The sequence below is a fragment of the Jaculus jaculus genome, chromosome 1 (assembly GCF_020740685.1).
Source record: "Jaculus jaculus isolate mJacJac1 chromosome 1, mJacJac1.mat.Y.cur, whole genome shotgun sequence".
In the NCBI taxonomy this organism is placed as follows: domain Eukaryota; kingdom Metazoa; phylum Chordata; class Mammalia; order Rodentia; family Dipodidae; genus Jaculus; species Jaculus jaculus.
The window spans coordinates 169,671,946-169,695,933 of record NC_059102.1 but is presented as its reverse complement, the minus strand read 5'-3'; the positions used below and the strand labels follow the sequence as shown (position 1 = coordinate 169,695,933).

The 23,988-nt window shown below is 47.0% G+C and overlaps 1 protein-coding gene across 1 annotated transcript in view; it reads left to right on the top strand.

The window, feature by feature from the left end:
* Dtx4 (deltex E3 ubiquitin ligase 4) overlaps positions 1-23,988 on the top strand; it is a 34,855-nt gene that overhangs the window by 2,045 nt on the left and 8,822 nt on the right. Inside the window, exons 2-7 of the mRNA XM_045157054.1 lie at positions 5,380-6,109; positions 11,894-11,955; positions 12,409-12,570; positions 14,846-14,907; positions 16,166-16,318; positions 19,953-20,114. Coding sequence (XP_045012989.1) covers positions 5,380-6,109; positions 11,894-11,955; positions 12,409-12,570; positions 14,846-14,907; positions 16,166-16,318; positions 19,953-20,114 — 1,331 coding nt within the window. The remainder of the gene's footprint in view (positions 1-5,379; positions 6,110-11,893; positions 11,956-12,408; positions 12,571-14,845; positions 14,908-16,165; positions 16,319-19,952; positions 20,115-23,988) is intronic.

The following is a 23,988-nucleotide window of genomic DNA, read 5'->3' as shown; positions in this document are numbered from 1 at the left end:
ATTAAATTACCCACTGTTCCTAAGCCACACTTTAAAGCTGAGAACCAGAGAAGTCCCTACAAACAAAGGAGAGATGGAAGTTCCCTGCCTAGAGGCAATTCCTTTCTGTCTTTGGCTGCCTTGCTGTATAGGCATTTGTCATGGGAGCTTTCTCTTCAGAAGTTGCCTGCCTGGCTGCTCAGTGAGTCCTGTCTTTCCGTTTCTCCGAGCTCTGGACTGTCTCCAGGGAGATGGTGAGAAGTTGCAGATACCCAGCTCCCTGCCTGTTTGCCCTAGATCCTCCTCCTCCTCCTCCTCCTCCTCCTCCTCCTCCTCCTCCTCCTCCTCCAGACTTCCTGGGGGCCTGAGCTGATTTACATTCTATGCTGGCCTTTTCTAGGCATTTTGAGTGATAGACAGCATTGGTCTTAGCCATTTCTCAAAGCCTTGGAAGAGAGAACTCCATCCTAAGTCATTTACCTTCATGTTCCTTTTCTCTTGTAGCAAAACCTTCCTGTCAGCATCCCTTTCTCCTGTACAGTTCAAACATACCCAGGTGTTCTCTGTTGCCCTGCTACAGGATGAGGATGGTGCTGGGTCAAAATGGGTCTATGGTGTAGGTTTTCATCCTGGACTCTCTGTAAGTCCCCTAAATCCTTAGACCTTCTTTACCTCTGTACATTGAAGAGCAGCCTTCGGATTCCTTCCCTTTGTTTTCTTCTTCACTTCCAGCATAGGGATTTATTTACAGGTTGGAATAAGCTTGGGTCCTTCCTGCACTAGAGAGATGGATGCAAGGCAGAATTCTTTCCAACTCAAAGTTTTCTGGGCAAGCCTGTCTTTCTGTCTTTAATGTAGTCAGAAGGGTCAGATGCAGGGAGTGGGTTTGGTTAGGGCATTTGACAGAAGCTGTTCTTTAGATTTCCCCCTCATGCTTCCTACCTAATGTGAGCACTGTAGTAGAGGAGGTGGGCATCGTGATTACTGTGTACTGGAGTGTGCACTGTACATCGTCATCCTATCCAGCACAATGCATACACTGCCTTGTTTAATCTTCCCAGTTGTGTGAATACTATACCATGACTGCTATTCCCATTTAACAAGTTGAAAGAGTTCAAGTTGCTCAAGGGCTCAAGTTTCTCTGTTACCAGCACAGCGAGCATTCTAAATGACATGCTCCATGGCCTACCTCTGTGACCGTTATGGATGGGCTGCTTGTACAGAATGGCCATGTGAGATGCAGCAATAACTAAGCACCTAAGACTCTGCTGTCATGGAGCATTCTGTGTTGAAGTGAGGTAGCACTGTGAAGAGAAGCCCAAAGAATTCTGGACACAATATGTGCTGTAACAGCATAGTGTGTGGAACATGCCTTGGAGACTTAGGCCATGCCTGGAAGGTGTTATCTTCTATTTCCCAGGAGACAGAACATCCTGGGTACTTTGGGATACTGACGTCTTGAGTAACTAGGAAAAGGTGATTTTCCTTCTCCTTCCTGCCCCTATGAGAACATCCTCTATTCCTGCCTTATTGGAGGCCTGTTCCTGGGATCACCACACAATAGGAACAGACCATCTAGTTTGTGGCCCTGATTCTAGAAAAGTCTGGGGTTAGCATATTCCAACAGAGTGGGCTCTGGGGAATGACATCCCACTTTCTTTCTTATCCTGTCTTTGGTTCTGAAGTTGTTTACTTTACCATATTCCCCCCTCCCCATTTGTCTGAACTAAACTCAGCAGCTCACCTTCTTGGCACTCTTCTGCTTGTTAAGATATTTTGCCACATTCTCATGGCCAGTCTCAGGATTCTTTGACTCATTGCGTTATTCAGAGTCTTACTGGGTGGCTGGTATGGCCAAGCATGCATTGCATGTGTGTTGGCAGCTGATTTTAATGCATCTGAGTAAAGCTCAGTTTCTCCCCACCTCCCCCCCATTCTCCTGTGTCTTGAGGGCATTGCTGATCTGAACTCCTGGATATTATGCAGGAGTAGTCCAAGAACCTCATATACAAACTACCCAGCTAGCCATGGTCAAGTCCTACTCATTTCCTCTCTAGAATCGCTCCACTTTCTTCATTTTCCCCTTCTACTCATTTAGAACTAAGTAGTGGAGCAGCTCTGGTCTTATACTTCCACTTTAAAAAAAAAAAAAAAATCAATGCCTCTTCAATACCCAAAAACTCAGTCAGTCCATCTCAGCCTGATGTCCCAGACTCCCTGTGCCCTATCATATGTTTTCAGGTTGATCCTCTCTATGCCTTCTGGCCTCTCAGACTTCTCTGATATCTCACCTGCTCACAAGGTCCTTCTGCTGAAATACCCATTCTTGCATGTTTATCTATTGAAATTCTCTTATCTTTCAAGTCTTGGGCCATTTGTCATTTATATCTTCATATTCACTGAGCCCCTCAAGCAGGCCAAACATGTGGGATGGAGTACGATTAAAAACCTTGATAAACACATTGATGGCAGCATTTGTGGTATGGGGATCAGGGTGGAAGGCAGATCTTCATCTAACTGGATGCACACATGGCTGTGCAACAGCACGTAGAGATAAGAGCTTTCAAAAACACAGGGAGAGGAATTTGACCTGGTCAGGATACACCAGAGACACTTCCTTGGCAAAGTGAGCTTTACTTGGGAAGAGAAGTAACAAAGCATGTGAAGTACTTGGGGCGGGGGGGCTGGCATCATGAACAGCCCACACTCAGAGAAGATGGCAGTGGGAGAGACTAAAGGCAGTGGGAAGGAAATGTGGGCAGATTGTGTTAGGCTTAAAGATGTACAGAGGTTGATAGGAGAGATTTGGGTCCTTCCCTAAGGAAGAATTATAGGAAGATTTAAACAGAGAAAGGATGAGGTCATTTTTTTTTCAATCAACATGCGTTTCATTGACATTCTGGGGGCACATTTTGCATCATAAACAGCCTCACACACTTGTCTTCTAACCCTGTTTCAGACTGCGCACTGCATAAGGAATGTGTGAGCTTTTCATTCTCCATGGCAACTAATGGGATGCTTAGCAATATGTGATCAATGATTGAATATCATAGTAGCCGGAGTCTTCATTGTAACTGCCAGACACTTCATTAGGCACCAGAATCCAAGGAGGTACAGAGCTGTGCCTCTGTTCCATTCACAGCGCCTATAAAGAATACTCAGACGTTGAAAACAATTTGGGAGATCTACCTCATACCTCCTGAGGCCTGGGGCTGGGGATTGGAGAACATTTTAAGATTATTAATGGCATGGGCCCTGAAGGACCAGGTGGAATTGTAGTGCAAGGGAACTAATAACTAGTGGGAAGACCCCAGGAAATGCATGAGGATAAAGGGAACCTTTATTTGGCAGGAATAGAGGAAATTACAGGGAATTAAGGCAGATAAATCTGGAGAGATGTGTATAATAGCCATGACATGGCCTCCAAAAGCTCTAATACAGTGCTCAAGCCTTTCCAGGGTGTACATAGCATTTCCCCTCCAAAACAACAAAAAAGCCTCTCAGTGTAAACATACGAACTGGTCAACGGGGCTGTCCCTGCTTCCCTGAAAAGAATATAAAATAGTGCCATTTAAACTGCCTAAGCTTCATGTTCTCATCTATAAAAGGTGTTTTATATGTTTGCCATGGTGATTATATGGAATGGGAACATGTGAGGGACTTTCTAAGTGTAGAAATTATAAAAATCTGAGCTGTATGGAAACTTGCCTTCTCTCTCAGACACACATACCATGCTGCTTCCTCTGAACTGAACTTTCTCAGCCCTACTGAAACACACAATAGGAAAACACTACAGAAATAATCACCACTTGGCTGGGCTCTTGCTGTGTGACAGGTGCTCTTTTACAGCCCTTTATTCTTTTCTTCATTTAATTCTCAAGTTCACCTGTTGAAGTAACTACATAAGAACCCAAAGAGATGAGGAAACAAGGCTTCATCTCTTAGCCATTGGGGATGGAACCTCCTCTGTTGAACCCAAAACCCAGCAACCTACTTCTTAGAAATGGAGACTAACCAGGGACTGCTGCCCACCCCCACTCCCCATCCTGATACCCCAGGTCTCCCAGCAGAGGCCCTGGTGCTGAATAGAGGATTGTTCTGCTTCTCCTTGTGTCTCTGAATGTTGATGTTTTGGGTCATTAAGGGGCTTGGAGATGGGGTGGGGGCCAGTTATGACCCTGGCAAAGGCCTGAATAGCCATTGTTCCTTTTCTTCCCTCCTTAAATGGGATTCTGTCCTGGTCATGGTGTCTCTGTAGGTTGGAGGAGGGGGTGGGTCAGAGGCCAAGGAAGAGGAGCCTTTTCCCACCACTTTGATACTTAAGCTGACAGATGCAGAGACTCCAGCATTTCTGAGTCCTCCCCGGCCTTGAGCCAAGTATCCTTAGCCTTGATGTTGATGCCATGAAATGAGTCCTGTTTGGAGACCAGTGGATTCAGATTGGGGTGGGCAAAGGAGAAGCGAGCAATAGTTCTCTACAGGCCTAGTTCCTTTGCAGTCCTGCTGGGTCATCTCTGCTGTACCATTACCCTATAATCACACTGACTTTTTTCCCCCCAGCCTCACAAGGAGACTATCAGAGCTAAGAGGATGCTATCTTTAGGAGGGTTTGAACTTTTTGCAAGAAAGACATTAGATATTTATGACATGGTCTCATTACCACTGAGGATGTTATTGTGATACCACATTTAATATGTGAGAGTTACCCCCAGCTGCTTTCCTTTCTTCTCATAGAAACACACCTTTTGTTTTCCTTTTTAATGCACCCATCAAAATCCATGGCCAGCTCCATCACTTCAGCCTCTGGACAGCCCTCCTGGATGGAAGCAAGTCTCCACAGCCTTGTGTTCTTTTTCTCCATAGCCCTTAGTGCCAGAGCATTCAGAGACAGAGGAGTGGTATGGCACCTGTGACCTCTACCATGTGTCAAGCTCTTTATATGCCTGAGTGCAAGTTGTAGGGCTTCATGAGAACTCTAGTACCTGGCACAAGTGAATACATATTTATTAAATAAGTAAGCAAGTCACTTTTAGTTTTTGCAGTGACCCAAGAAAGGAATTATCTTGTTTCTCAGGAAAGAAGACTTGGCTCTAGACTAATTAAAGGATGAATTAATTATCTGCAAACCAATGTACCCAAACTCCAAGCCACGAGGTGCTGGAAGCATGTGGGCTCTGCTTCCCCTAGCCTTCATATTGCTTCATTTGCTTCCACCCTGAATTATTGCCTTAATACCAGGAAAGGGTCTTGGGCAAAGCTACCTTCCCCCCCACACACACATTAGTACTAGGCAGCACAGGTCCCAACTTACAGTAGAGCTCCCGAATGTTCTGCTTATGAACCTAATAGGATTCAGTGTAACTCCAAGCTGACTAACCCTTCCTCTGACTTACTTGGCAGGGACCCTACGTCCAGTTCGGCGAAACTACTACGACCCATCCTCAGCCCCTGGGAAGGGCGTGGTGTGGGAGTGGGAAAACGACAACGGTTCCTGGACGCCCTATGACATGGAAGTGGGTATCACCATCCAGCATGCCTATGAGAAGCAGCATCCCTGGATCGACCTCACTTCCATAGGTTTTAGCTACGTCATTGACTTCAGCACCATGGGCCAGATCAACCGGCAGACCCAGCGCCAGCGACGCGTCCGCCGCCGACTAGACCTCATCTACCCCATGGTCACAGGCACCTTGCCTAAGGCTCAATCCTGGCCAGTGAGCCCTGCAGCTGCCACCACCTCTCCCCCTGCACCACCCTGCTCCTGCCCACAGTGTGTCTTAGTGATGAGTGTGAAGGCAGCTGTGGCCAATGGGAGCACTGGGCCATTGCAGCCCCCAGCAACCCGCAAGAATGTGGCCTCTTCTGGAGTAGTCAAGCTGCCCCCACCATCTGGCCCTGGGACCAAGCTCCTGGACCCAACAGGCACCATCCGGGGCCCAGGGAAGACCACCCCATCGCAGGTGATCCGAAGACAAGGTGTCTCTAGTACAGCAGCTGGGGCAACCACAGGTTCTCCTGCCAGCCCCTCAGGAGCCAACAGCAAGACTGGACGGGTAGCATTGGCCACCTTGAATCGTACTAACCTGCAGCGGCTGGCCATTGCCCAGTCCCGGGTGCTGATCGCCTCGGGGTAGGTGTTCTCCTGGCTGCCTCAGAGCGCGTAACCTACCTCAGAGATAGTATGTTGCTCTGATTCAGAGTGACATCCAGGAGGATTGTCCAGGACAGGCACTCCTGGTCCAGAGCTGAGCTTTCAAGTACAGGTAGAAGCCATTATGGGATGGGAGAAAGGGGCCTTCACGTTAGGGTTCTCGAAGATCTAGATCTAACTGAGATGTTGCCTCGTACTTGCCACATGGTCTGAAAGCTCTGCCCTCCCTTCGTAAACATATCAGACATATCATGGTAGGGTCACACTGAAGAATAAAGAAACTTTTCCTGAAAGGTCATAATGAGCAGCATTAATGAAGCTCACTCTATGTTTAGAGTTTAGAGACATTATTCTCTTTCCAAGCTAGGGTCTTGTTCTAGCCCAGGCTGACCTGGAATTCACTATGCAGTCTCAGGGTACCTCAAACTCACAGCTATCCTCCTACCTCTGCCTCCCAAGTGCTGGGATTAAAGGTGTGTGCTCCATAGCTGTGTGGAGGAGGTATTATTAGCCCTTTTGACAGTTGAAGAAAATTGAGTCTCACTTGCTCAGGAGCATGTAGTTAATGGTTGACATGACTAGGATTCAGGAAGTCCGACCATGTAGTAACCTTCCCTCCCTACCTGGAATATACCTCAGATTAATTCTTCTCTATGTACTGTCTCAGCTAATCCAGTGACAACCTGGTGATATAGGTGCTATTAATATTGTATTGTTCTGTACGTCTTTGATCTTCCTAATCCCAAAATGGGAGTGACCAAGTGCATGTGGTATCTCCAGTCTTTGCCTGCCAACCCTGGCTTTTTGTCAGCCCCTCACACCCACCCACCTTCCCTTTTCCCCAAGAGACCTAGCTTTGCCCTATGCTCTGGATCATTGAGATGGCGTTAGATCCTTAGAGTGAAAATCTAGGCTGCTCCCAGGAGGTCCCTGGACACTGAACAGGATCTCAGTAAGGGAGGAGGGAAGGTTCGTGGCAGAGAGGAGGAGAGACAGGCTGAACCAGCCTCTACTCTTTACTTCGCTGCTTGGCTAAGCCCCTGGATCTTTGCAAGGTCCAGTGCCCTTATGTGTCTAATGGGGATCTTTGGATTTGCCTTACCTACACATGAGGCTACTGTGAAATCCTCCACAGAAAGAAGTCACACCTTGACAGTTTTCTAGAAACGTTATCCCATTCCTTTCCCCAATGCAGTGTTACACACGAGCATTTAGCTCAGAATTTTCTGTGCAGGAAAGGTCGCCCAGCTGGTGTGGTGCAGAGTAGGAGTTAGAACCCAAAATTTGGTCCTCTGGCCCATCCCTGTTTTGGCCAAAGCCTCAGTGAAAGCGAAGACAGCTTATAAATGGCAGCCTGTTGGCCAGATGCATGGAACGCTTATGACTTACTCTGCAGTGAAGTAACCAGGAGACTAAACCATTCCTGTGTTCATTTCTCCACACAGTCTTGCAACAGCCTTCTGGAGGCCAATAGCAGAGCTCCAGGGTGGTTGCTGGCATATGGAGGGGGCTCTGTGTGCTAGGTGAGAACACAACCTCCAACTGCTGACAACCTGGGCTTGAACCAAAGTGCCTGTCTGTGCCACCTGGAGCACGTTTCCTATCTCCATCTTTAGTGCTCTCGACGATGGAGTGGCATAGTAATAGTGCCTGCCTTCTAGGATTAAGTGAGATCTTAGTATATAGACCTAGTGCAATGCTTGGCTCATAGTAAAAGTTCTGTGTTAGCTGCTATTATTAATTAGTAACGTGCATCGATTGGCTGTACCCTGTGCAGTTAGTGAAGTCAGAGCTGAGCAGAGCTAGCTTGCAACCTCATGACTGGCCTTGACAAATGTGACCTCATGCTGTCATTGAGCAAGCCACTTACAGGTCACTCTCAATCTCAATGAGAGGGACCCAAAGAGTTTGCAGTGATTTGGTTCTGGTCTTTATTTTCTTCAGCTGGCCAGTAGAATCTAAGCTGGAGAAAAAGAATGGGGTTCTTAAAAGTGCAGTTTCAAAACCACTATAGAATTTAGTTGCTTTTTTCTGTTTTTCTGACAAGGGAGGCCGCTGCCCACCCCTCTCTATCTTCTAGTCATTTCCTTTTCACCTCTTACCACTTCCAGCACCTCATTGCCATCCTCTTTTTTAGCCTTTCTTGGCCATTTAATTAGCATGTTTATTCCCTTTGTCTGGCTTTGCCATTTACCTTCTGTCATGGCATGGCTCTTACCCCTCCTCTCTCTACCCATGACCTCTTCAAACAACTTTCCCATGGAAAAAAAGGGGGGGGGGGAGGGCGACTGGGGGAAGAAGTGGGAATGAAGAGAAGGGTTTTGTGTGTGGGGGGGTGTATATTATTCAGAGACATAAGCAGGGGCTCCTGGAGGGGTGGAGGGCAATGCAGTGGAAGGCAGCAGTTGCCCCTCTGGCCCTCTCCCCTGGAGTCCAGGCTTTTCTGGCTCCAGCTAGGCCATGGTTACTGGTTGCCTTAGAGACCAGACCATTGTCTTGCCTGAGGACTCCCTGGTTGGAGAAGAACTCTGAAGAACACTGCGTCCCCCGAGGGTGCCTGCAGGGATATCCTTCCTCCCCTGCCCCCTCACCTTATCAGGTTTTATTTCCTTGGTTTTATATTTTATCAATGGAAATAAAAATTTGGGCCCTCTATAACTGTGAACAGCCCAACAGGAATAGGGGGGGAAGGGACCTTTTCTGATTGGCCAACACGTGGGTAGGCTGAATGGAGTTGCATGGCTGATGCAAGAAGCAAGCCTATTTGGCTGCTGTTTCCTAGGGGGAGGGCCCAGGCTCTGATGACTGGGGCCTCAGGGTAGAGATCAGGGGCTGATCTCTTTGGTTTTCATTTTAAATCTGGAACCAACTTGCAGGCCCTGTTGAGTGCCTATGCCCTTTACACCTGATACCTTGTCCTCAAGAATGTGAGGACAACTAGAATGTTAAGGCAGTAAGTGGCAGAAATCAAGCCCAGGACAGTGCTTTGGTGGTTGGGAAATGAAAGCGTAAACAGTCACGGAAATTTTTACAGGGCCCAGCAGTTGATTTACAAAGTCATTGACCTAGATCCCAAACCTATACAGGGACCCCAGGCAGCAGACATTTAGGCTGGTGGTTTTGCAGCTTGAGTAATGTGCACTGATGTGCTCAAGGAATGCTTAGGGTTGCATGGCTCCCAGACCTCAGCTCGGACTTTTCAGTGCAGCAATCTGTGTTCCCTAAACCACCCTGTCTGTCCCACACCGAGCCTGGCTGCTGCCCAGAGCCTAGGGACCTGCCCTCCACTGGGTGGCCCCTTTCCTGGCACAGGGGACGGCAGTCTGGTGGGTCCCACGGTCTTCCACATTCTGTGTGTCAGGGAGGGGGAGACAGTCCAACATGCAAGCCTCTGCTTCCTCTCTGGACCTCCCCCATGTCACCTCACCTTTCTCAGGCTACTGTGGGGATTGGAGTATTTCCTGGTTGACCAGATAGGGTGTGGAAACCTGCCAGTCCAGTTTGCGGGAACAAAGGTGTTTTTTGTCACCCAGATCACAGCTCTTCATAAGCTGAGGTGGGAGCCTTGGAGATAGTGAGAGGGAAGCAGGTGCAGGGCCAGGCGACACAACCCCGCGCTGCCCCCTGGTGGGGAGCCAGGGGACATACCACAGGGGCCTCAAGCTTCTCTTCCAGCCTCTGGAGGACAAGTTGTGGAGAATCTGCCCTGGAGAGGTGGTGTTACCTCATTAGTGAGGTAAGAAATTGCCAAGGGCACATTTTCTATCCTCAGACCACCTCAGTTTTACAAATAAGGATATTGAGGCTGAAAAAGTTGGCTGACTTTATGGGAAAGTGTTGGCAGGCTTGGAACTTGAACCTGAATAAAGCCTGTCCCTCTTTTCTTGATTTAGTCACACTTGTTTTAAATTCAACTTTCCCTTTCCCACACATGTGCCTGATTTATCCTGGGGACAGTGCAGAAAGAAAAGTAGCCTTTAGTGACCTAATGAGATAAGCACACATTCTTCTCCCAACTGCTTCCGGCTTCTTGGCAAGGCAACAGAGACCACACCCCACAGGTTTGGAGTAGCTGAGAACACACAATGGTGGCGAGCCTGTGTGATACAGTAGGCCCTCTGCGGCCTTTCCTCTCTCCTAAGGGTGCGTGGGGCAGTTCATAGAGCCTGTGTGGGGCAGTGGGCCCTCTGTGGCCTTTCCTCTCTCCTAATGGTGCCTGGGGCAGTGCACAGAGGTCAGTAGCATGGACAGGGGCACAGCAAGAAGACTGTGGAGCTACATTTTGTGAGATTGAATCTCAGCTACTGTCTTGGCCAGTTGTGTTCACCTTTATGTGCCTCAACCTCCTTGCCTACAAAATGAGTCTGTACAATGATAATAGTACTTCTTGCCTATGTGGTTGGAAGAATTAGATAATCTCATAAATTATGAGCAGCTAGAACCATCTCAGTAGGAGATGAGTTCTGTGTGTTAGTGCCCATAACCTGTAGACAAAGGACTATGGGCCACATGCTCATGATGGCATCCCCACCATCAGGCAGAGTCTCAAGCACAAAGTCAGGGTCATTGAGTACTTTTCAAGTGGACAAATAAGTGAACACTTTCTTCCTTCTGATTTCCCAGCACCAACCTACCCCAGCTGGCTTCTCAGCCAGACTGGCTCCTGAAGGCATCTGTCAGCCTCTTCAAGCCAGCTGTGGGAGCCTGGGTGGCAAAGGGTTGGTGCAAGCCCCAGCATTTTCTCAGCCAGCACTGCGGGCAGCCGTGCCTTTCCCAGCCAGCTGTACCATCTCCTCTCGGGGTAAAGAAGAACTGACAGCTGCTGGGGCTTAAGCAGTGGTTTCCAAATACTGGACCAGGATTACAACATCTGCATCCTCTGGGGAGCTGTGAGGGGAAAAGTGCAGGTCCCTACGCCACCCAGGGCGTGAAGCTCCCCCCCCAAAAAACATGTGTCTTTAAAAGCATCTTAGTGGCCTTTTGTACACTGAGGTCTAAACTGGCTTCCTTTACTTTTGAGTTCCTTCAATAATTGTCGATCTGATGCCTTCTAGTGCCAAGGTCTGCACAAAACAAAGATGTTTGCCCTTCTGCAGCTGAAATTCTAGAAAGGGAGGGAAAGAAAAACAACTTATTCTGAAGGTTGATAAGTTACATGAAAATAAAAATCAGTGAGGTAAGAAGTTTTGGGTGTGGCAAAATAGGACTAAGGGTTGGGTAGCAGTATTAAGATGGTCTCAGGAACTTCACTGAGAAAGTGAAATTTGAGTCAAGACCAAAGAAATGTAGGTGAAAGTAGGCAATTTCTTGGTAGAACTGCATCTCAGGTCAAGGGGACAACATACTCAAAGGCTCTGAGGTAGAAGCAGGCCTGGCATAAAAGGGACAGAAAGAGCAGAGTAAGAGACGGTGATGCAAGGAGGCCAGAGGAGCAAGAGTCTTGAAGTGGAGGTTTTGGTAGGCTGTGGAGGTGGAGGTGGTGGTGCTGGTAGATCATGTAAGGCTGTGTTGGTAGACAGTGGATGTGGAGGTGTTCGTAGCTTGTGTAGGGCTGTGGGTGGTCTGCCAGGCTTTGGCTTTCACCCTAAGTGAACCTGACCTCTCTGGGTTCTGAGGTTCTGTGTGGAGGAGAGGAATGGTCTGACTTGGTTTGGAAGTCCTGTTGATGTGTCACAAACTTACTAAACTGTTAATAACCTTTAACACTAGTTCACTTTATCCTGTTTTTTGAAGTCATAATACATCTGCTCTGTTCTTCCCTAGGGTCCCTACTGTGCCGGTGAAAAACTTAAATGGGTCCAGTCCTGTCAACCCTGCCCTGGCAGGTAAGAGCTAGCCTGGGCTAAACTTGCTTAGGTAGAATCACCAGAATCATGGAAGCAGTCTTGAATACTTATGACAAGAAGATAATTTGGGGTTGACTGAAGCAGATGAGATTTTAAGCCTTGTGCAGGAGGAACAGGACAAGTTTAGGGAGAACTGGTTGCCAAAATCCAAACCTGCTACTGAACCTAATGAGTAGAGAACCATGAATTACCAGCACTGCCTGCTACAGAAGCATGGGCCAGAGAAGTGTGGTCTTCAGTTCTTACTCGCCCCTGCCCTGCCCTTTCCAGGAATCACAGTGAGAGTGGGGATGCGGGGTGTGCTGGGGTCACAGTCTTCAGGTCTCCCTCCCCTCACCCGGCCCTTTCCAGGAATCACAGTGAGAGTGGGGATGCGGGGTGTGCTGGGGTCACAGTCTTCAGGTCTCCCTCCCCTCACCCGGCCCTTTCCAGGAATCACTGGGATCCTCATGAGTGCAGCAGGATTGCCTGTGTGTCTCACCCGACCACCAAAGCTGGTCCTCCACCCACCCCCTGTCAGCAAGAGCCAAATTAAATCCATCCCAGGAGTCTCCAACACAAGCCGCAAGACCACCAAAAAGCAGGCCAAGAAAGGTACTGGTCTTTTCCTCTGATGAGATACCTGGAGTCCAAGATTTGGCTTCCAACCTTGGCAGTGCCTCCACCAAGGTCAAAGCCATGACATAGCCTTCTGTGCTGGAGTTTCGCCATCTGCTAAGTAGGCCTCACTAGGAGGTTTTTTGTTTGTTTTTACGGTGTATGTGTGTGAGAGGGAGTTGTATGTGTGTGTTCAGGTGCACATGTGTGAGCATGCCTGAGGCCAGGGGTTGATGTCAGATGTCTTCCTCATTCACTCTCCACCTTATTTATCTGAGAGAGATAGAGAAAGAGAGAATGGGCACACCAGGACTTCCATCCACTGCAAAAGAACTCCAGATACATGTGCCACCCTGTGCATCTGTCTTTCATGGGTCCTGGGGAATTGAGCCTCAAACTGGGGTCCTTAGGCTTCACAGGCAGGCGCTTAACTGCTAAGCCATCTCTCCCCTTCACCTTATTTTTGAGAGAGACCTATCATTGATCCTGGAGCTCACTGATTTGGCTAGATTAGCTAGCTAGCAGGCCCCAGGGATTCTGCTGTCTCTGCTTGCCCAGTGCTGGGAGTACAGATATGTGCCACTATGCCTGGCTTTTTTCATGGATTCTAGATATCTAACTGAGGTTCTTGTGCTTGTAAGCAGCCCTCTATTGATGGAGCCTCCATCCCAGCCCTCACTAGTAAATTTTGGTGATTACCCAAAGTGAGCTGTGTATGGGTCAGATGAAAACACCTTGAGAAATACACATATAGCATGAAAAGATGTAGGGACATGAAAATATTGTTAATATGATATTAGTGCAAAGAAAATATGTAAGAAAAACAGAAATCATGTCATCATAACAAAAATGCAAACTACAGATCCCAACATTGTCACTTGTTAGTCACTGGGCCACCAGGTGGAGCCTCTGTTTTCTTATCTTTGTCATGCCCACAATCAGCAGATATGTCCTGGAATGTGTCCAGCTTGGGTAGTAGTCACTATCTTGTGTCCGTCTCAAGTCTTCAGACCTTCTGGCCACATGAACCCTCCCTCACATACCACTTTTATTTTATTTTATTTCTTGTTCTACCCACAATCCAGCTAAAGGGCAGAGTACCTTCCTGACACTGAAGGCCTTGGGTCTGCTCTGTCCGGTGCTTCTGGTTGCTGGCCTTGGTTGTGAAATGATTTGCTCATCCTCCTAAGCCCCCACCTGGCAAACTTCTTGCCATGTGCATGTTGCACTCAGCCCCGGGGCCTGGAACATTATAGGCTGTCAATTATAGCAGCCTAATTCTTCTAGGAGAAGCAGGACAGTGGGTGAGAAGGGCCTGCATCTAAGCTTTTACCCGTTGTATGATCAATGTCCTCAAACCCGAGTTCTGTTTTCTCTATTAAAACATCCCTGGTTCAGTGAACTTGATTGCCTTGCTCACACTGCAGTAGAAAGGGACAGGAGTTGATACTTTTGTGCTCTTCCTGCTAAAGGGCTGTACATCCATCTGCTCGTTGATTGCCAAAGTACCCCTTTGTGGTAGGTGCTGTTGGCCTTCCCTGTTTTATAGGTGACTAAATAGCACGAGAGAAGTTTAGGAAGTAGCCCAAGGTAGCAGGCATCATCTTTGCTCTGTGGCTCCTTGTAAGCCTGTGTGATCCTTCAGGTTAGCATAGCTCCTCAGAGTCTAGCTCATCAAGAGATCCTCAAGTCACTGCATCCTGTCAGAGCACTTCCCAAAGCCTCACCCTTTCCCAACTGCTGGCCATGTCTGCTGGCAGCCACAGCACCATCTGAAGCCAAAAACGACTGTCCTGAAGCTGGGGGTCACAACTTCCTGGTTTCTCATAAAAATAATCTCTCTTAGATGCCACATTACAAATTGAAACAGGACTTAGCAAATTGTAAAATGAAGGCAGTGATACTGCCTGTTAAAAGGATTTTCCTTTCTATTTTCTTAAGGGATCTTTTGGGAAAGTTAAGGCTCTTTGATTATAAGAAAGACAAGCTCAGTTGATCTCAGTTAAAATGGAGATTTGTTAAACTACACTGAGGCATGTCCAGAGTGGCTAGATGAGGTTAAGTAGCCAGGAACACCTCACCCTTCCTCAAGACACCTCAGTTGTTCTTCTACAACCTCTATTTTCTTTTCAAATTCTTAAATTGCATTGCAAAATCAACACCTCTTCTCAATCATTGAACTGTGCTCTCATCTGTCTGGGGCTCTCAAGATATCAAGGTAGGTTGATCCCTAACCTTCCCTGGTGACCCAGTGATCCTCCTGTTCCTACAGGCAAAACCCCAGAGGAGGTGCTGAAGAAATATCTGCAGAAGGTCCGACACCCACCAGAGGAGGTGAGTGGGGTGGGGGTGTAGGACAGAGTTCATCTTCTCCATCACCAGGACATGTCCTCTGTCCCAGTTTCCTGCATGCTACAGCAAGTGCCACCTTCTGAGCCCTAGCTGGCACAAAGCTGATCAAGCTGAAGCTTTGACTTACTGTTCGAGTCTCCAGCTGCCACTGTGGCTTTGCTTCTCCCTGTTTAGCAGAATGCTGATTGAGGCTAAGTTACTTACCATGGCTGTCTAAATTCTAGCAAAGCAGTTTTGCTAAGCCATGTGAAGCCCCTGAAAGTCAATTTAATGTATACCAGTGGTTGGTTCTCAACTGAGATGATTTTTGCCTCAAAAAAAAACTTGACCTTATCTGGTGATACCTATGATTTTAGTAATGGAGGCAGGGAGAGAATGCATTGATATCTAGTGGGTGGGGATGCTACTTGCTGCTTTCACTGCCCGAGGAAATCACAGCCAAAATGTCAACAGTGGGCCGAGGAGATTTGCCCAGTGGGTTAGAGCACTTGGCACAAGTTGTGAGGGCCTGAGAGGTACTGAGATTGCCTGAGTTCAATTCCCCAGGACTCACATAAACAGCTGAGCATGGCAACAAAATTCTGTAACCCCATTTCTGTGGGAGCAGAGACTGAAGAACACTGAGGCTTGCAGAAACAGCAGCTCCAGATTCAGAGAGAGAGAGAGAGGGTCTCAAGGAAAGACAAGGATGAGCAATAGAGGAAGGAAACTCCAAGTTCTCTCTTGGCCTCTGCATGCCTGCAAGTACGTCTGCATGTGTGTATTCACCACACACACACACGCACCATACTATACATGCAAAAAAAAAAAAAAAAAAAAGATGTCAACAGTGATGTTACTGAGAAATCTGCCATGGATTCATTTACATATAATCCCTCTTGTACACTTGGAATACAGTACCTTTCCAGAAGTGCAGCATAAGGAAAGCTTGTCAGGTATCTATAAACAAGCCATTGGAGGACACCAAGGAAGGGCATTACATTGGTAAGGAGCTTATAATGTACTTGCTAAGCCAAAGTTAACACGAGTAGGAATTATTTAGGGAATTTCTCTGCTGTGTAAAATATGACAACACTACTTAGATTCTTAAAAGCACAGCACCCCTGATTTATGGACTTTCTAGAAGAGAAGCGAAACTATTCATGTGACACCTGCCATCAGGCAGGAACCATTATGTCCTGGCTATCCAGGCTGAGAGAGAGACCTGACACCTCTGTTTTCTGTCTTCTGCCTCCACCAGGACTGTACCATCTGTATGGAGCGCCTCACAGCCCCCTCAGGCTACAAGGGCCCACAGCCAACAGTCAAGCCTGACCTGGTGGGGAAGCTGTCCAGGTGTGGCCACATCTACCACATCTACTGCCTAGTCGCCATGTACAACAATGGGAACAAGGTCAGTGCTGGCCCTGGGGTTGCAGACACATCCTCTCCTGAGCGTGAATGCCCTCCCTTGTCTTCCAAAACTGGCCTTAGGCACCTTACAGACAACCCGTGACAACAGGAGTGAGCATCTTGACTGTTTTCAGCAAGATTGATTCTCCCCAGAATTTCAATACTGAAAGAAACCTGCCTTCATCTTCCCTTTGAGTCAAGCTTCTGCATCCTGACTATGGGCGTGGTAATGAAGGTGGGTGGGCTTTTTCCATGAGATACCTGAGGGAAATGGCCCATTGTCATTGCCCACTCTTGGGTGAAATAGGTCCCATCCGTGAGAGGAAAGGCATTCTTATCACAGTGTTGGAGTCTTGGTGGGGCCTGTTCATTCACACTGGTGTTAATGGGTTCCCAGTAGCCTTTCCTCTCCATGCTAGTGATTTGAAGTAGCATCTCATTTTCTCTAGACAACATCAGAACACCCTTGTTTGTCTCTACAAAGGCATCAGAGTACCTGCTCTAGGACCTCACTATTGGAGGATGAAACATTAACTGAGATGAAACATTAACTGATGGTGGTGTGATGTCCCCCATGACAGCTGGTTTCAAGAATCTGCAGGGTCCCTATACCTAAAGTCTTTCAGTGTCTGAGCATTTCTTTTTTTTGTAGGGGGTGGGGCGGGGGGGTTAAGGTAAGGTTTCACTCAAGCCTAGGCTGACCTGAAATTCACTATAGAGTCTCAGGGTGGCCTCAAACTCACAGCAATCCTCCTACCTCTGCCTCACGATTGCAGGAATTAAAGGCGTGTGCCGCCACACCCGGCTGGTCAGAGCATTTCTAAGTCACTGACTTCCAGTCCTGTGAGTCACTTTCACCTCCCATCACCAAGGGATTTAACCCTGCTCATGTCTTCAGGCCTAGCTTGCACTGTCTCCAAATATGAGATTTCCGTGATGTCTCTTCCCAACCTCTTAGTCATCCAAACAAATGTCTGGCTTTGAGAGACTGCTCTGCATGTCTCATGCTGTGGGGAAGATGGGTGCAGGAAAGAAAGTCAGCCTGAGCTGGGATCCTACCTTGTGAGCTGAATGACCTTGGGCAAGGCTTTCAACCTGACTGATTTCAATTTTCATCTGAAAAATGAGTATAAAACGATGACACCTAATATAATATAAGTTGTTCAAAGTAATATCTCCTTTGTATGGTGGCTTTTGACTTTACCAAGTTAATTGGGTTGACCAAAGTGCTAACCTTGGGGTCCTCCTCAGCAGCCAGTGGCTCTTCATGGTGCAGGATCCGGTGTTCTCTTTCCTAATCTTGGGGCAAAAGGTTTTCTCGGAACCTCACCTTTTAGAGGTTATTTTTGGCTTTGAGGATGCTGTAGCACATCCATTCCCCTTTGGCTGGCTCTATTTAAGAATGTCTAGTAACTCTGCATTTAGGTCTGCGGGGTTCCAAAAGCGTTTCTTGAGCCACTATCCTTTGTTCTTTTTTTGCACTAGTCCTTTGAAGCATACTTTTTTATTTTCTCAACCACTGGGAAAAAAAGCACTCAGAGAGAATGGAATGATTCACCCCAGGCCAGGAAGCAAGTTAAGAGACGAGAGAGGAACCCTGGTTTCAGAGAGTAGTTATCATGAATATGACCTATTCTGTTCAATGAGCCACGCTGGAATGGAAATGTCCCTGAATGTCTTCCCATGCAGAGAGGGTGTCTTACAGAGCTTTGGTGCCAGTTGTGTGGCAGGGCATTCTACACACATTGTTCTCTCTGGATGCATGCTTCCTTCTCCATGCCCTCCCTCCCCTCTAGCGCTTGAGCGCTTCCCCCACCATGCCCTCCCACAGGCTCTCTTCTGCCCCACTAAGTGACATTTCACTAGACCCTTTTCACGTCACTGCCTCTACAACCCCATTAGTCACTTCGCATTGCTATGACAAAATACCTGGGAAATTCTGGGGCTGGAGAGATGGCTTAGCAGTTAAGGCACTTGCCTACAAAGCCAAAGGTTCCAGGTTCAATTCCCCAGGACCCACATGAGCCAGATGCACAGAGGGGCACATACATCTGGGAGTTTGTTTGCAGTGGCCGGAGGCTCTGGCGCACCCATTCTCTCTCTGTCTCTACCTGCCTACTTCTTCCTCTCAAATAAAAAAATAAAATTTAAAAAAATATTCAGGAATTCAGTTCAAAAGTAGGAAAGATCTTGTTTTGGCTTGCAGCTTCAGAGGGTTCAGGGTGTCAGTGACTCCATTGCTGTGGGCCTGTGGTGAGGCAGAACATAGATACCACGGTAACAGGCATGCGGTCAAGAAAGCTGCTCACCTCATGGCAGCCAGAAAGCATACTTCCTGCCACCTCACCCATCTCTTAGTTTCCATCACTTCCCAGTAGTGCCGTATAACTACAGCACCATCAGTGGTGTGATGAGGCAAGAATCCCAGTGATCCAAATTACTTCACAGAACTCAAAGCCTTCAACACATGAGTCTTTGGGGGAACCCTTCAGATCCAAACCACAACAGCTTTCTGCAAGGTGTAGGTAGAGCCTCTTGGGTTGTAGAGAGACCTCACTGGAATCCCATCCTTGGCTTGCAGCAAGTCCTTCAGTCTTGCTGTGCCTCACCTCCCATCTCTGTAAAAGGTGTTCTGAATTCCTCTCCATTTCTATTCCTTAAGGAACCTTTACTTAAAGTTACTTTTATTTTCTCTAGCCCAGTACCCACTTCATAGCAGTGGTTTCCTAACCTGCATGGGCATTAGTCTCTCCACAGAAACCATAAATATACTAGTGACACTCAGATATGACGCCTGCTGAACATGTCTGCTAGATTCTTGCATGTAACCCCTCCACTGGCCAGAGAAACAAACACTTTTGTGTTCCTTGTTCGACAAAGAAACGGACCCTCATGGGGTTATTTAATTTGTCCAAGTCACACAGCAGAGCTTCGGTTGACTCTGGAGCTCATACACACTCTGAACCACCACATTTTATATTCTCATAATTCAGACTCAGTGGATCTGGTGTTGGGTGCAGACAACTTTATCTTTAGAAAGTTCCCTGGATGGTTCTGAGGCTGAACAGTTGGACAGTTGCTGCTTTCGAGCATGTGTGTGTGTGTGTCTGTCTGTCTGTCTGTGTCTTAGTGACTTCTTATGTAGGTTTCCTATCCCAGGTAGCTGGTCTACTGAAGGACAGGGCTGTCTCTTTTAATACTTTATTTATTTATTTATTTAAGAAAAAGAGAAAGGGAGAGAGGCAGATAGAGAGAATGGGTGTGTCAGGGCCTCTAGTCACTACAAACAAACTCCAGAAGCATGTGCCATCTTGTGCATCTAGCTTTACATGGGTACTGGGGAGTCAGCCTGGGTTCTTTGGCTTTTTGGGCAAGTGCCTTATCTGCTAAGCCATCTCTCCAGCCTAACTGTCTCTTGTATAGGCCTTAGCATGGACCATGCATGAGGCTGTCCACGGAATTTTCTTACTGTTGCTTTAGACCAGTAAAAATGTCCTAGGTGACTGGGCAGAGTTTTAGATGTTACTCATTTGGGGTGAATTTTGTCATCTGCCCCTTGGTATCTGGTACTTTCTAAGATTTTCTGGGGAGGGCATGCCCCAAATTGCTTCCCATTATGATTTTTTTGGCTTCAGGATGGAAGTTTGCAGTGTCCAACTTGTAAGACCATTTATGGAGTCAAGACAGGCACACAGCCTCCAGGAAAGATGGAGTACCACCTCATCCCCCACTCTTTGCCTGGACACCCAGACTGCAAAACTATCCGGATAATCTACAGTATTCCCCCTGGAATTCAGGTGAGCCCACCCTCAGCTGTTGGCATTTCCTGTTCTGAACTTTGAATGTCTGTAGGTTGAATGCTATATTATGTAAAGCCTCTTTCCTGCCCTTGTCCCTTTCTATAACTCTCCTTCCTTCCCTCCCTCCCTCATCCTTCTCCTTCACCACCATTGTTCTTATTTTTTTCTTGTGCATTTCCAGCGTCCTTTGTATATATGCGATCAAGATTAAAACCACCCATCTTATTTTGCACAGACAGTCACATTTAGGTGTATTGTTTCACACGTTACATTTTTCAGGGTACAACATGGTCTACAGATTCCCCAATGTCCATCTGAAGATAGTTCCTTCATTCTTTACATGTTTGTGTCATAATGTAGTGCACAAATAATTTAATACAACTCTCTGTTGATAGGCACAAGGATTATTTCAATTTGTGTGTATGTGTGTGAAGTTAGATGATGCTGTACTATGGTGGATAACCTGGGACAGCTGTGAATATGTCTATAGAATAATCTTCTAGAAGCGGAGTTTATTGGTCAGTTATTTGAATTTTTTAAGTTTTTTTATTTTATTATTTATTTGAGAGTGACTGACACAGAGAGAAAGGCAGAGAGAGAGAAAGAAAAAGAAAATGAGCACACCAGGGCCTCCAGCCACTGCAAATGAACTCCAGATGCGTGCGCCCCCTTGTGCATCTGGCTAACGTGGGTCCTGGGGAATCGAGCCTCGAACCAGGGTCCTTAGGCTTCATAGGCAAGTGCTTAACTGCTAAGCCATCTCTCCACCCCAGTTATTTGAATTTTTAATGTAATGCTTTGACTATTTGACTTAGATTTTTGTGGCATTTCTTTCTTCTTTGGTTTTTGAAAGATAGCTCTCAGGAAAAAGTCTGAACACTATTCCTATGAGTAAATTATAATGGAGCTCTTTGTTCACACAGTGAAGCTTGTTCTAAGTGTTTTAGGGTACAGACTGGATTTGTTTCTTTATCAAATTTTAATGAACTCACTTCCTTTTACTATCTCGTATTTGTCTGCTTTCCTTTTTTTATTTATTTGACAAATGTTTGCATGTGAGTTGTGCTCCAGGTCTATGCTAGGTGCTGGTGAGGCAATGTGCAAAACTGATGTAGTCCTTGCGCCTTAAAGACCGTATTATAACAGGGCCAGGAAGACCATAAAGTAAACAAATTAATAAACAAGATACTTCCAAAGAGCGGCAATTCATGAGGAAATAAAACAAGATGGTATGATAACCTGTTGTGATTTGAATGTAAATGTTCCCCATAGCCCATAACCTGAGTGTTTGTGTTTAAGCTCCCTACTTAGTCCCCGGGAGGTGGTCACTGGGGTGACCTTGAGTCTAGCCTACTGGGTGTTCAGAGCCAGCTTACTCTGACTGCTGTCTCTCCGCTGTAAGGATGTGATGAAGTGAGGTAGTTTTCTCCACCATGACAAAAGCTTCCCCTCAAAACTATCGGCCTGAAATACATCTTTTTCTCTCACCAGCTGCTTTTGGTCAGGTGTTTTGTCCCAGCAAGGAAAAGGTAACCGCTACACCTATAAAACACGATTCTTACCTGGGGGACTTACCAAACAGTCATGGAAAGATAAACCTATTTCACCAACTAATCCAGAGAGCAGAAATGGATGCATACTGCTGATGAAACCTATTCAGACAAAGGGGAAGGGAAAAGCTGCCAGAGTCTGAGCTTGGGTCCCACTACGATCTGTCTCACCAGCTGGTGACTTGAGATACCACCTGCTCCTTCCTAGCTTGATTCTTCAGCTGAACAGCTAGGAACCTAATAGGCAGAGGTGTTGTGGGGCGGGAGACTCAATTTGTGCATGCATCTTAGGGCACTGGGCCCAGTACTGAGGTGCTCAGAATCTGGCTTCCTTCGTTATTTAGGTAACTGAGTTGTCCTGGTAAGGAGAAGGTTTATATGAATCTTTTTGGAAGATAGGAGGGGACTTTCTGGTCTAAAACCCTTTCTAGTGGCATCTTAAAAGGTGTGAAGAAAATAGAGAAAGATTTTTTTAGGATGGAGGATTTATAGTGTTTACTGAAGAACAACCAAAAAAAAGTATTTAATTTGAGGGTTAAGATTTATAAAGTGGGTCGAAGGAGGGGATGTAGGAGATTGGCATTGTAGGAAATGTGGCCAGATAGAAGGCCAGGGAAGCTGACTGAGGCTGTGGGCAGTCCCTGAAGATTGTTGGGTGTGTGGTTGAGATTATGCTTTAGAAAGGCCAGTGTGGTGTACGAATGAGAGATGGGTAGAAATAAGACCAATTAGAGGGCTCCTGAGCAAGGGAAGGGCCAGGGTGAGAAAGGGAGATATAGCTGGATATTGCTCCAAGGGGAACTTGTAGAAGGCTGAGCAGCCAGTCGGGGTCATGCAGTGAATAACACATGCAAGTCAGGAGAATCAAAGGCTAGAAAATAGGACCAGCTGCCATGGACAGAGACAGGCATGGCATCTATTGAGGAGAAAGCTTCTTTGAATGGCCTGTAGGATTAAGGAACAGAGAGCCTACACCGGGTACAAGGGGTGCTGCTTGCTGCCTCTGCAGACTCCCTGCTCCTCCAGGAACACCCAGGCTTTGGCTCAAGCATGTGCACTGTGGCCTCATTGCTGTGAGTCAGCAACAACAAGACGGTCGATGCTCTATCTCAAAGCTCTGGGGACCATAGGGGTTTGGACTTCTGCGAGGAGCAGACCTTCAAGTGCTGTCTTCACTGCAGAGAAGGCGTCCCAGAGGGAGAAGGGCTGGGCTGAGCCGCAGCAGAGTCGTGCCTGCTCTACCTGGCAGCAGGCCCAGAACTCTCAGCCTTACTGGGTCAGTGCCAGGCTTACTGAGTGGGACACAAGCCAGCAGCACCAGGCAGAGAGATGCAATCGGACTGGGTCCCTCAGTGAGGAAGCCCGACTTTAAGAGCTGTGGCCACAGGAATGTTTTGTCTTTATAGTGAGTTCCTGTAAGTGTGAAATTGTAATTGTTGGATACTGGTTCTCTAAGACTTTCCTGCTTCTATGAGCTCATAGTGGCATTTCTGTATTCTTGCAGCTTTTCCTTGCATCCATCCATCCATTCATTCATTCACTCATTTACTGTGCCAGGATGTATCAGTAGCTGCAGGAACTTTCTTTTTTTGGGGGGGGGGTTTTCGAGGTAGGGTCTCACTCTGATCCAGGATGACCTGGAATTAACTCTGTCATCTCAGGGTGGCCTTGAACTCATGGCAATCCTCCTACCTCTGCCTCCCGAGTGCTGGGATTAAAGGCGTGCGCCACCACGCCCGGCTGCAGGAACTTTCAATATTATTTTCATTGCACTGGCAAGATGTATATATGTGGTGTAGTATATGTAGTGTGGTGTATATAATATATGCATCTGTATGTGTGCATATATATGTGTCCCATGTTTGCACATGTACAGGCCAGAGGAGAAGGCTGAGTGTCCTCCTCCACTGTACATCTGGCTGTTTCTTTGAGACGGAGTCTCTCACAGAACCTAGAGCTGCCATTTTCAGTCAGACTGGCTGACCAGTGAGTCCCAGTGGTCCTCCATCTCCAGTACCGCACCCTCACAGGACTGGAGTTGCAGGCTGTGTGTTACTGAGTTGAACTGAAGGCAAATCAGCATGGCAAGTGTTCTCCCGAGCCACCTTTCCATCCCTTAAAAAGGATTTGCAAATAGGGTCCCATCCCTGGGAGGGTTAAGAATGTTCAGAAATTAAAGATAAACCTTTGAAATTATGTGCATTATTAAACTGATTTTCATAAACTGCTCCAAGAAATCAGTGAACTCATGCTGGGTTCTGACCAGGAGGCTCAGCATCTTGGTCTGTTCTCTGTTCCTGTAACAAAATCAATGAGCTGGA